The sequence below is a fragment of the Drosophila montana genome, unplaced genomic scaffold, assembly GCF_035044405.1.
Source record: "Drosophila montana isolate Dmon_TW-CO22-7 unplaced genomic scaffold, ASM3504440v1 contig_3733_1, whole genome shotgun sequence".
NCBI lineage: Eukaryota > Metazoa > Arthropoda > Insecta > Diptera > Drosophilidae > Drosophila > Drosophila montana.
Window position 1 is genome coordinate 10,348,381 of NW_026998620.1, and position 12,624 is coordinate 10,361,004.

Here is a 12,624-nt window from a genome sequence, read left to right on the forward strand (position 1 = left end):
AAATACGAAAGCAAATACGTGTCCATATCGAAATGCCGTTGTCAGGCAACATACAGAATATAAAAAGTAAAATTTGTTTAGTCAATAACAGCAGAGAAACATACATCAAAACAATTTTAAATATTCAACTAAAATTTATTATTTTCATAGAGTGCAAATTGATAATTCAAAGAGATGGAGAAGAGTAAAACGCTGTTGGAGAAATATCAAATACCATTAAATCATCTGGATTTTGCGTACGTGGAAAAATGCCAAAATGCACGCGAAATGGAAAAGATTGTAATGATTTTGCGTTCCGGCGAAGAAGGTTATTTTCCTGACTTGACACGCTGTGCCGAGGAGAAATTAAAGCAGCTGAAGCCGGACAGTAAGTTGTTTCGCTTCGAGGAGCAAATACGTTCCAGTAATGTGCTGGACAAGCAGGAGCTCAAGCCCATATATGTAAATATCTCAGAAGGGATTCCATGTGAAATGTAGTTAATTTGTGCAATAATGTTAATATTATCCAGGACTGGACAAATGCCATCAAGAACAAGGACAGCGCGCTGAATGAACTAAAAGAGGAAGCGGCTGAATTAGCAACGGATCTGCCCCCTGTGCGAAAACCATGCAAAATAGAGATTGACAAGGAGGAGAGTGAGACCCAAAATTCTGGACCAGTGCCTGAGCCGAACGCAAAGCCACAGTTGAAATCAACAAATGAAAAGCGCATCAAGTCTACGGATTACAGTAAATGGGACAAGTACGATCCAGATGAGGAAATCTTGCGCATGGATTTGGAAGAGGAACGTTCGAAAGAGCAGGCAAATATAAAGTTACGAAAAACTGAGACAACAAAAGAGGAGCACATTAAAATTTGTGAACAGGGCGCCGAGGAGCAGCGCCTGCAGGCGCAGCTCAAGAAACTAAGTCAAATCGAGCGCGAGCAATATGCCGAGAAGTGAGTAGTGTCCAGTTCTATATGTATATGTGATGATATATACACTTAATTTGGTACAGATATCGTCTGCGAGGCAACGAGTATTTTAAGGCCAAGGAGTATGACAATGCCATTGAGGAGTATACACTAGCTATAGTTTACGATCCGGCACAAGCTGCACGCGCCTACAACAATCGTGCCGTATCGTGTGAGTAGCCACAGGGTTGTTGTCACGTATTCCTCCTATTCATCTGATTTCTCAACAGACTTAAAGAAGAAGAACTATTTGCCAGCTATAGATGATTGCGAAGCCTGCCTCCGACTCGAGCCCGACAATGTGAAGGCACTTCTACGTTTGGCCGATGCCAACTATGGCCACGGACGTCGTCGCGAGGTTTGTATTTCAATAAATACATTATATATCCTGACTTATCTTCTGCCAGTCCTATGGCCTCTATCAACGTTTACTGGCTCTGGAGCCCGATAATATAAATGCTAAAAAGGCGCTGGACGGATTGCGTCAACAGTTGGGCGAACTGGCTCCTGCACATGCTACACGTATGATCATTGAGGAACTCCAATCGGAGAAAGCCACAGATGACAATAAGCCCAAGACAAAGGCAAAGCCACAGCCAAGGGACGTGCAGGCCGCGAAGCCGCCCAAGGATTATGATCTGGCCGAGTTGGTCAAGCCAAATCGGGTCATTAAAAGCAAAATAGCTTGTGCTGCCGAAGCACTAGGAGGCACACTGAAAACTAGAAACCCCGTTGCCAGCGCACAAAAGCAGCAACTGCAGCAGATGATGCAAGGGATGTCCACCGCGCAGGCAGAGCTGCGTCTGCCGCAGAGCAACCAGAGTGACAACAACAACAAGAAGCTGTTAATACAGGAAATACAATGATACAATAATACAATATAAACATTTGACGTTTATTGATATCAATGTAATAAATGCTTTATATAACGTCCCACGTAATCAGAAAAGGGCGCTGCTCAAACAATTCCTTTTGGTGCATTGTAATATACAATATAAACATTTGACGTTTATTGATTTCAAGGTAATAAATGCTTTATATAACGTCCCACAATCAGAAAAGGGCGCTGCTCAAACAATTCCTTTTGGTGCATTGTAATGGACACCTGTGAAAGAATTATGTGCAGAAACAACAAATTAAAGGAGACTAAACTTTATATAACTATATGTTTCGGAAGGACTCTGACCTGATCGCCGTTCAAGCGATTTATGAGCGTGACACAAACATCAGCAGCCCGGACCCCAACCTTCTGGGTCAGCGAAGCAAACATGGTGGCCTCCATTTCGATATTGCGTATGCCCTTATTATGGCATTCCTTCAGGAACTCCATCTTTTCACCATCGCTGTATTCACACACAGCGCCATCAGTGCGTCCTTGACCTGCATAGATAAAATGTATACATATAGCATATACTTTTTTTTTGTCATTCCAGGTGGGTGGCACTTACCCTCATAGAAACAATCGGTAGACATTGTGTTGGCAATTATGGTGCTGAAGCCATCGTCAGATTTTGCACCATATTTTAAGATCTCCTGGCAAAGTGTGTCCGGGAAACTAGCGGGTCGCACCACACGCTTGCCCAGAATGGGCTAGCCAGACGCCAGAAATAAAACAAGAAATCGTTAAGAGCGAGCTGGTACTCCGCAAACTTGTACACTTACAATCTCATGTTCGTTTTTTAAGTAACCATTATACGCATCCTTGGTGACTACAACGGTGCCCGGCTCAACGCCTACACCGCCACATGTGCCAATGCGTATGAATACGGGATCGTGACACTTGGCATACTTGACCAGCTTCAGCAGCTCGTGCAGCACCACTGAAAACGTTGAGGAGCCGACACCGTGGCTGACGCATAGAACGGGGCCCACCTTGTAGACAGCATAGCGTTGTCCACTCGCGCACAGATCAACGGGTTCGCTGTCGTCCGTTATGCCCAATATAGGACGCAAATAAATAGCCAACTCTCGCATACGCTTGGGAGTGCCACCCGCGCATACGACCTAAGTAGGGGAAGGGGGATGTACATTTCAGTATTCCAATTTATTTGTAGATCTTACGCACGACTATATCGCCAAATTGCTTTTGAATGTCGCTAGTATCCTTGGTTTTGGCCACATTGATGTTCAGATGGTATAGAAAATCAGAGGGCATTTCATTGAGGTTGGGATTTTTCAGATTCACGCTGTGGGTAAAATAATAAAAGCTCGTATGCACTTGGGCACGTAAGGCAATGTCCACTTACCCTCTTGACATTGTGTTCTAGTCTTTATTTGATAACGCTATAAATAATTTCCAGATAGTAAAAAGTTACATTGTTCATCGGCAAATAAAATGGGTAGACTGATGGCTTACAAGTATACCATTAAATAAAGTTATTAACTACCTTGTATAAGTGGCCCGTAAAGTCTTGGACCTACATTTCACCTATTGGAATAGATTTTCCGTAAAGTTTGTTTTAATGAACCGTTATTTTTTAAACCTAGTTTTTTGCCCGATTCTTTCTAAAGAGCTATATTAAATAGTAGTTATATCTTGAAGAGTCTTAGCTCATATATAGACAGCTTAGTTGAACTTGTAAATGCCGAGTTTGGTCTAGATATCTTGAAAAACAAAAAGGGTTTTCGTACCGAACAGCTATTATGATTATGATGATGATTATGATATATAGCTGTCCCATCCGGGCGGTTCGATATATGTACTACCTGCAACAGAAAGACGGACCAGTGCAAAGTTTCTAGACAATTATGCAGAATTATAATATCCCCAATTAAGCTACAAACTTATTTATATTAATATAATTTATAATATAATAACTGCATAATCAGGTTCTAGTTGTTGGAGCTGCAAAATGAATTTTTTTTCTCTCCGATACCAGAGCAGACCCTGTATACCGATAGTGCAAGACGCATATTTTTGCAATGACTGCATTTATGCGCTTGTTGCTGCGTTCGGAATCAAAACGAACAGCGTTATCGTATTACAAACACTCCTTTTCTGTCTATATTTATTTTATTATATGTATACATATGGTAAATATTTTGCTGTATGACTCGTTGCATTGGCTGATGGAAAGCAGACGTGGAAAAATGTGTTTACGAATAATATAAACACTTGCAAATGCAAATATTTTGTGTTGAAATTATGGCGATATATGCAATGCGCAAAAAACTAAGAGGCTCTAGTCGGGAGTTACCGACTCTGAGATACCCCTTTTCTAACTACAAATGAAATTAAAAACAAGTAAGAGGTTCTAGTCGGGAGCTCCCGACTAGAGGATACCCTGAACCCTCTTCTTCCGATAGGCGATAGGTATAAAATGAAAAATACTATATATACATATATATATATATATACTATTCTAGAAGCTACATGTCAAGTTTGGTGAATCTAGCTCATATTATTTGCCGAAATTGTTAAAAAAACATGATTTCGATATCGATTTTTATTGATTACTTGGAAACGGAGCAAGTTATCGAATATCGGAAACAAACTCGATCTGCGCGGGCACTAGGAGAACCTACGGGCGGACGGACGGACGGTAATAAATTATTAAAATTGTGTTTTAAATTGGTGGACAGTTCTAATTGATTTATTTATTGGAATTATAGCTAAAGGATAGTTATATGTTAAATTTGGTGACTGGCTCTTAAAACCTAAGAAATCTTATTAATTTCGGACCACTTTATTTTGAAAAGCTTTTTCAAGAACCATCCGCGCGTAATTTAGCTAATGTGTGAAAGGGCTTAGGCTGGGACGTAGTATAAAAGTATATGGCATATATGTAATGGTCTTTATTAGTCAGAAATTCATTCTTTCTATCATAAATAACAAACTATCTCGCTGAAAGGCAAAAAAACGCCGGCTAAAAAGCAACAAGAACGAACTTACATATACACCTTATCTATAAAACTTTTAATACACGCCTTTATATTTATATTTATATTTATATAGAAAGATGATCTAGTCGAAAGTGAACGACTACGCCCTACACTATATGAAATTATTTTGTGATATAATTCGGTGCTTATTGTCCGATCTTTATGAAATTTTAAGGAGATAAATTAAAATATATGTTAATACCAAACACCATGGCCATATTTCCGCAAATTAGCTATTTAATTGTTCGGGGGAACGGCTGAGGTATTCAAAAAGTTAAGTATTTTGAATATGAGTATATTATTAAAGAGTCTATATACAGGACTTGGTGTTTCTAGCTCTTGAGTTGATCTGCGCGGGCTCACATATTCAAAATTTCCAGTCTGACAGATCGATAGATCGGCTCGGCTGCCTGTCAGATCTACCCATTTGCAATGCGTTCAGGTTATAAAAAAAAACTTACATTTTGTAGAATCGGTCTTTCCGCTGGACGTTGTGAGCGCTCCGACGGTTCGTTAAATACTGCTCTATACAATTCGATCGATGGGCTAGAGGTCTCTCTCTCTCTCTCTCTATATGAGTCACTATATGAGTTTGTATTGCGGAATGCAATTGTATGCTCTTGCGCGAATGTACTTGAAACTGGTTCTCATAAAAAAAAACATTATTAAACTAAAAAATAAATAAATAAAGGAGTACATTCTTCCTATATTGCACAGTTGGTGTTGACGATTAGTTCTGATCGCCGCTGCAGTCGCATGAGTAAGAACTATCTTCACCCGGGGCATCTCCGTAGATGACCTTTCGTATGTAGCGAGCGATTAGGATTTGAGGTCTTGTATCGTAACCTTTGAGTCTCTCTGGTGGTGCGTCTATCTGCAATAAGCCAAGAAGTCGATGATCAGTGTCAGCGACTGGGCATAGATTGGACAAACCTGGTCACCCTCCATGCGATTGAGTAGGGTCACGCAGACGACAGCGGCACGAATATTGGCCTGATTTGTGAGGCTTGCGAGTGTGGTACTTTCCATTTCTATATTGACAATTCCATTTTGAGACAATTTCTCCAGAAATGCCATCTTTTTCTCTGGTGTGTAATCGCAAAAGGCACCGTCCAGACGTGACTGCCCCTCATAGAAGTCATTTGTACAGAGCGTTTTGCCCGTGATAGTATCATAGCCATCTCCACAGGGATTAGATAGGGACTTAAGCGTCTTGGCCAAGTCCTGGTCCAGTGTGGTGGGCCGTAGCTGGGGCTGAGCTTGAACGACCACCTCATGCACGGGTCGCAATTGGCCATCCAGAGCTTCTGATGTAATCACCACAGTGCCAGGCTCAACGCCAATGCCGCCACTGGTGCCCATGCGAAAGAAGACAGGATCCTGACACTTGGCATGGTACACGAGCTTGATGAGCTCGTGCAACACTATGCTGATTGAGGGGCCGCCAATGCCATGGCTGGCGCACAGCACTGGCCCAACTTTGTACAGGGCGTATCGATGGCCTTCCGCGGATATGTTTTTTAGCGTAACGCTTTGGCTCATCTTAAGTCCAATCTCTTTCATGATGAAATTGGCGAATTTCTCCATGCGCGATTCCGTGCCGCCCAAGCATACGAACTGTGGCCATGACAGTTGATATATAAACTAGTAAAGTTGCTCTAGTCGATATTGCCCGACTAGGAAGTTCCCTTAAACTGAAAAATATAAGTACTAAAATGAGTAACACCGAATAACAATATGCAGCTTAATTGCTCCCTTGCCTTAGTATTAATTAAAAGAAATTAAGAACAAAAATTAAGTTTTCCCTTTGCTTGATAGCTTAAAAATAAAAGGTGATTTGGTGATTTTCCTTAAGATTTGACCAAAAATAGAATTTCGATGTCCATTTTGATTGATTGATTGGAAACAGGTCAAGTTATCGGAAACAACCATGTACTGCGCGGGCACCGGAAGGACCTATGTTGAAAGTCAAGTTCAAGTTTTAAGTCTCTAGTTGTTTTGGGTTATGAGATTACCGAGCTTATACATACAGTCAAACGGACGGACATGACCAGGTCGACTCGGCTATTTATGCTAGCCAAGAATAAGTATATTCATGTGGTCGGAGCTGCCTCTCTTTTTACAGTTTACCTTCTTTTATTAACGTAATCGGAAAAAATGGCGCTTTCAAAACAAACTTAAATATATTCTGTAAAAAATCAGCCCCAGCGACATTGGGCACTGAAAGACGGTTTGGCATTGGTCGATTGGCTCTCGCGGGTCTGGGCATAACAAATTGTACGCAATCACTCTTGGGTCAAAGTCGCAACAGAAAGTCTTTTAGGTCACTTTGAAGCCTCTTTCTATAATTTTGCTTAGTGGCAAAATCCTATTAGCATCGGATCACAGACCTGCCATAGAAACGATCGGTTTAAAATATATGTGTCTGTAAATAGTTAATGCCGATTTTGTAACGTCACTCTCTAAAAACGCACTCTTTCCATTCAGTTTCGAGAATCGACGTTGTTTTACGAAAATGCATAGTGCCTTTGTCCACTATTCTTAAGAAATGTCACATTTTCAAGTCGCACATATTGGTGTTACATTGACAGTATCGGTTGTCGGTAACATGCGAGTGGCAAAAGTACCGCTTATTTAAATAAACAGCTGATCGAGTTGCTTTGATTTACATAAGCGTCGCAAAGTTTTTTTACCAAAAGTCAAATAATACGACCTCGAAGTAAGGGCTCCATTTAATGAACTCTTTGCGGGATTTGGCCATCTTTGAATGTTAAAAACTATGCGATTATTAAAATTTAAAATTATAATTTAAAGTTATCGCCTGTTTATAGTAATCATATATAGCCTTTCTCCACTGGGCTTAAAAATGTCACATTTTCAAGTTTTACATATTGGTGTTCCACCGGTTTTCGGTAACATGTGAGTGGCAAAAGTACTGTTTCTTTGAATAAACAGCTGATCGAGTTGCTTTAATTTACATAAGCGCCGCACAGATTTCCTTCCAAAAGTCAAATAATACGGCCCCGAAGTAGGGGCTCCGTTTAATAGACCCTTTGCGGGATTTGGCCAACTTTAAATGTTAAAAACTGTGGGATTATTAAAATTTAAAATTATAATTTAAAGTAACCGCTTGCCTTCGTTGCAATATCAGCTGGTTTATGTTTACATTTTTCACAACATCGATAGAAATCTCGATTAATCATCGCAAAATACACGAAATGTTCGGGGCGAATTTACACATTTTTAAAAAATGTGACATTTTTGAAAAATGTGTGAAATGTGTTTTCTTATGGGGAAACGTACAGGCCGCATTTTACACATATTGCAAAAATGTGACATTTTCAGAAATGTGTTCAGTGGGCAGAGGCTGATAGTCATATATATAGTAATATATCAGCTGTTTATAGTAATGATACTTTCATACTTTCACATTTTTCACAACATCGATAGAAAACTCGATAAATCATCGCTTAAATCACGAACTGTTTGGGCCGAATTTACACATTTTTCAAAAATGTGACATTCTTGAAAAATGTGTAAAATGTGTTTTCTTATGGAAAACGTATGGGCTGCATTTTACACATTTTTCAAAAATGTCACAATTTCAAAAATGTGGAAGAAATGTGGATAGTGGAATAAGGCTATTGCATTAATTTCCTACGACAGCGCCGGCAAACCAGTACTGTCTTTAGGGATGGGTATACCCGTGCCCACCGTCACGAACAATCGCACAACACTACACTTAATCTGCACATCACTAAGCAGCTGATTCCAAAACGTAAACAAAGGCTAGTGAAAAAAAAATGCAAAAATTAAGCTAACAAAATGTACTAAAACAACATGGGACATCAATCGGCGGCTTCCTTGTGGTTGCCGTTGCACTCAAGTCTATCATGTGGTGCTGATAAATTATTTTCATATCAGCAAACACAAATTCCATATTCCAGATGACTTATATCCGAACGGCATTAGCCGGACATTATCTCTTTCACTAGGTGCGTAGAATTGTGCGCATTCTTATAAATAAGACAAATAAATTGTGAGGCGGCCACTATGGTAGCCACCCCACAGTTCATAATTGTAATTATAGGATGCAAGTATTGTATAGTATATAAGCATTGTATTAGTTATAAGAATGGTTAACACAAGATGCCAAAGTATTGAAGTGCATAATTAAGGGCAAGGAGCCACGTAGCCAGCAAGGGCATAACTTAAATTTAAATTTAACCGCCGGCCGCCGCAGCAACCGTGCGTTGTTGATCGGTTGCTCAACACCGTGTTCGAGAGCGCAACTTCAGTTCGGCGGCGAAGAGCGAAAGCTCCGAGGTGAAGTTGCGAAAGCTCGCGGCGAAGTTGAGCGACCGAGGCATGCGCACGGTTCGCTGGCGAGCGCGCCGGCACTTTGGAACGAACGCTAAGGGTGAGTAGACGTGCATTGTGAGACGAGGAAGATCATAGAGAGTATAGCGGAGCGCTAGGGCTCCAGAAAACAGTGCGGCAGGGTTTAGCTCGTGAGTAACTATAAAGTATTAATAAGCGAGGAGTGAATAAAGTATATATGTTATAATTATCGAGCAGAAACTGGATAATTCTTTGTTTTCAGGTAACCCGGCTTACCTTAACATCGGAATTAACCGGTGTTCGACTTAACCTCGAGCAGGAGCATGTGGTACGAGATTTTGGCCCCGGGGTGGGCATTACCGGTTGGTGTTTCGATAGAGTAGTGGTACGAGGCCACGGCCCGATAGAGCGTTTGGGTAGTGGAGTTGGCGCGAGGCTACGGCCCGCTAGAGTAGTTGGTGCGAGGCCACGGCCCGATAGAGTAGTGGTACGAGGCCACGGCCCGATAGAGAGTTTGGGTAGTGGAGTTGGTGCGAGGCCACGGCCCGCTAGCGTAGTTGGCGCGAGGCCACGGCCCGCTAGAGTAGTTGGTGCGAGGCCACGGCCCGCTAGTGTAGTTGGTACGAGGCCACGGCCTGGTAGCGTAGGCGTGCAGAAATAGAGCTAGGCTTGGTTTGGTCAGGATACTCACCCCCCTCCCCCTTAAGCCCTCTCTCCCAGCGAAATTATAAATATCTTGTAACTCGCTAGACCTGGTAAGACTGAGAGTTATACCCCGGCCAGTAGCTCCTTTACAAAATATTATTTCCTAAACTTCTATTTCATTACAGAACATTTTCAACAAATTTATACGAACAGAAAACAGACGAAAAGGGTTTTGCCTGTTGCAACTGGCTCACGTAAATATATATGAAGATGGGTATACATAATTCTAGAACTGGAAAAAATGTGAGGCAGAAAAGTTTTGAAGATTGCTAAAAAACTACCTTACTGTACCTAAAGAGCTCTCTGGGAGCGCAAAATGTAAGCAACAACATTATGCATCGATGTTTTATTCTGATGCATCGATGTTGAGCTTTGATGTTCACCGTCAAATCATTCCGATTTACATTCCTATATCATCATCAACTAGCAGTGTTTATTGTCCATTTCTGCTCAAAATCCTATTTCAGCAATTTTTAGTATCGGATTTAACTCCCAACAAGAGTAACTTATCTTTGTATTTATTGTCTTTCCTGCAACTTACGCGCACATCACCGAAAACCTTCGGAAAATCAGTTGTTACTGTGTCCAAGTTAAGATGGTATAAGATATCCGGATTAAGGCATTCGATGTAGGGGTTTATGTTGCTTAAAGTGGACTCCAACTCTTGCGGATCTTCGGGGTTGCAACCATCCTTGATGTGCTTTATGAGTTCATCAATGCGTTTATTTTGTGATTTAACCATGGCTGTATAACTGCGTTATAAGGATGACTGACAAGACTATTATTTGCTCACCTTTCAGTTCGCAGACATCTTTCTCGATATCTTTACTACATTTGGCCGTCATTCTTTTAAGTTTTTAACTGAATTTGCTTAAAATTTGGTTCGAAAAAGAATTTTAAATAACTGAAATATATTTAGAATTTAGATAAGTTTTGTATACATACATTTGAGTAAATTCTCACAACAAGAATTTAAGGATACATATTTCATAGATCTTGACAAAGTTCAAACTCTTAGAAAGTGCTGAATAACTTTTTAAGAGTTATGGGCATAAAGCGAGAGCCTTGCACGCTTCATTAGCTGGTATCGCTTTCAAAATTGCGAAACCAATTCTTATTCGTTCAGCTTCGTCTCATGCATCGAGCAATACCAAATGAAAACAAAGGTCGAGAAATAAAAACACAAATAAGAGTTCCTTTTTGTTGTTTCCCTAAACTGTCAAACATCACTCAAATGAATTTGTGCAAGGATATTTGAAAAGGATTATGTGGCCTTTGGATGGCGAACCAAATAGATTTATACAAGCCTTTTTCGCGATTTTGCACACTTGCGGATGGAATTTATCAAGCTACAGTAAAAATATCAGCTTTCCGGCTCTTGACAAACAGTTTAATATATGTTAGATTACTTTATACAATAACTCGCAGGTATAACCCGGCCTTGCCCGTGGCACGTATGTTAAAAATCAACGTTCTCAAAAAGTTTTGAAAATGATTTTGAAACTTATCGAACGGTAAACAAACAACTTTCATACAAAAGTTTTCCGCCAATTTACCAATGTTGCGAGTGGAATATCCCAAATCGCTAAAATACGTATTTATTAAGTTCTTATGTAGAGGTTTGAAAATAAGTTTGAAGCAAATCGGACACAACTTAAAACTTCGCACAAAAAATCTGAGTCGCATTCCACCCGAAAAAGTTTGGATTCTGCGAAAAGTGTGAGACACGTCTCAAATGATTTTTCTTATAGATCTTTGGACACGAATTTGAGCGCGAAACGACACCCACCAAATCTTTGACCTCCATTTCCACCAAGAATTCGATTTTTCGAAAAGTGTGAAACACCCCTCAAATGGATTTGAACAAAGATCTTTGAAAATTAGTTTGGGGCCGATCGGATCGTAAACAAAAAACTTTCATATAACCGTTTTCCGCCAATTTACCACTGTTGCGGGTGGAATTTCCCCAATCGCTGAAATACCTATTTATTAAGTTCTTATGTAGAGCTTTGAAAATAAGTTTGAAGCAAATCGGACACAACTTAAAACTTCGCCCAAAAAATCTTTGTATCGCATTCCCCCCGAAGAAGTTTGAATTCTGCGAAAAGTGTGAAACACGTTTCAAATGTTATTTCTTATAGATCTCTGGAAATGGATTTGAGCGCAAAACGTCACCCACCAAATCTTTGACCTTCCTAAAAGTGCAAAACACCCCTCAAATGAATTTGAACAAAGATCTTTGAAAATAAATTTGAGGCCGATCGGATGGTAAACAAAAAAGTTACATACAAACGTTTTTCGCGATTTTTCCACACTTGCGGGTGGAATTTCCCGAAACCCCGCCTTAACGTGCACCTACACCACATAAGGTAACTACAGTGAAAATTTCAGCTTTCTAGCTGTTACGGTTTGGGCTGTGCGTTGATCACCAATCAGTCAGTCAGTCAGTCAGGACAAACATTTTTATATATAGAGATAGTTTATACAAACTTCAGCATCAGTGTCAAAGGCATCAAAGCTGGTGTCCCACAAGTCAGTGTGCTTTGCCCTGTGTCGTACAACCAGAGCCAAAAGCTTGAAAAGGCTCCAAAAGATTGAATGACTGCTGAAACCCCAAAGCAAGCTGCAAATCTCCACGAAGGCGCTGCTCATCAAAATGATGCTGACGCCCATTTGGACCGAAACCAGCCAATTCTAGGAGTACGGCATCAGCACAACTTCATCGAAAAATAATAGTAAAT

The 12,624-nt window shown here is 40.5% G+C and overlaps 3 protein-coding genes across 3 annotated transcripts; 1 reads left to right on the forward strand and 2 right to left on the reverse strand.

Annotated features, from left to right (window-relative positions):
• The first annotated feature begins 74 nt into the window (after positions 1 to 74).
• Positions 75 to 2,034, forward strand: Spag1 (Spag1 axonemal dynein assembly factor). Its single transcript, XM_064694094.1, has 5 exons — positions 75 to 441; positions 510 to 940; positions 1,000 to 1,127; positions 1,186 to 1,313; positions 1,363 to 2,034. The coding sequence occupies exons 1-5, from the start codon at positions 175 to 177 to the stop codon at positions 1,819 to 1,821; spliced, it is 1,413 nt and encodes a 470-aa protein (XP_064550164.1). The 5' UTR covers positions 75 to 174; the 3' UTR covers positions 1,822 to 2,034.
• Positions 1,830 to 5,409, reverse strand: LOC135436485 (uridine phosphorylase 1). The gene is made up of 7 exons (XM_064694095.1): positions 5,299 to 5,409; positions 3,202 to 3,238; positions 3,021 to 3,141; positions 2,618 to 2,959; positions 2,404 to 2,545; positions 2,142 to 2,335; positions 1,830 to 2,060 (listed from the first exon to the last, which is right to left on the reverse strand). The coding sequence occupies exons 2-7, from the start codon at positions 3,210 to 3,212 to the stop codon at positions 1,974 to 1,976; spliced, it is 897 nt and encodes a 298-aa protein (XP_064550165.1). The 5' UTR covers positions 3,213 to 3,238; positions 5,299 to 5,409; the 3' UTR covers positions 1,830 to 1,973.
• Positions 5,410 to 5,488: 79 nt separating this feature from the next.
• On the reverse strand, positions 5,489 to 10,839 carry LOC135436047 (uridine phosphorylase 1-like). Its single transcript, XM_064693431.1, has 4 exons — positions 10,677 to 10,839; positions 10,425 to 10,627; positions 5,771 to 6,454; positions 5,489 to 5,711 (listed from the first exon to the last, which is right to left on the reverse strand). Exons 1-4 carry the CDS (start codon positions 10,726 to 10,728, stop codon positions 5,568 to 5,570), a joined length of 1,083 nt encoding a protein of 360 aa, XP_064549501.1. The 5' UTR covers positions 10,729 to 10,839; the 3' UTR covers positions 5,489 to 5,567.
• Positions 10,840 to 12,624: the final 1,785 nt, after the last annotated feature.

Excerpts from the sequence above, each read along its gene's own strand:
- Spag1 (XM_064694094.1), top strand. The coding sequence starts at position 175 with ATGGAGAAGAGTAAAACGCTGTTGGAGAAATATCAAATACCATTAAAT. Across the intron at positions 442-509 it reads AGGAGCTCAAGCCCATATAT|GACTGGACAAATGCCATCAA; the intron begins GTAAATATCTCA and ends AATATTATCCAG. Across the intron at positions 1,128-1,185 it reads CAACAATCGTGCCGTATCGT|ACTTAAAGAAGAAGAACTAT; the intron begins GTGAGTAGCCAC and ends ATTTCTCAACAG.
- LOC135436485 (XM_064694095.1), bottom strand. Across the intron at positions 2,960-3,020 it reads AGCAATTTGGCGATATAGTC|GTCGTATGCGCGGGTGGCAC; the intron begins GTGCGTAAGATC and ends TCCCCTACTTAG. Across the intron at positions 2,061-2,141 it reads ATCGCTTGAACGGCGATCAG|GTGTCCATTACAATGCACCA; the intron begins GTCAGAGTCCTT and ends ATTCTTTCACAG.
- LOC135436047 (XM_064693431.1), bottom strand. The coding sequence starts at position 10,728 with ATGACGGCCAAATGTAGTAAAGATATCGAGAAAGATGTCTGCGAACTG. Across the intron at positions 6,455-10,424 it reads AGGTTTTCGGTGATGTGCGC|TTCGTATGCTTGGGCGGCAC; the intron begins GTAAGTTGCAGG and ends TCATGGCCACAG. Across the intron at positions 5,712-5,770 it reads ATCGCATGGAGGGTGACCAG|ATAGACGCACCACCAGAGAG; the intron begins GTTTGTCCAATC and ends GGCTTATTGCAG.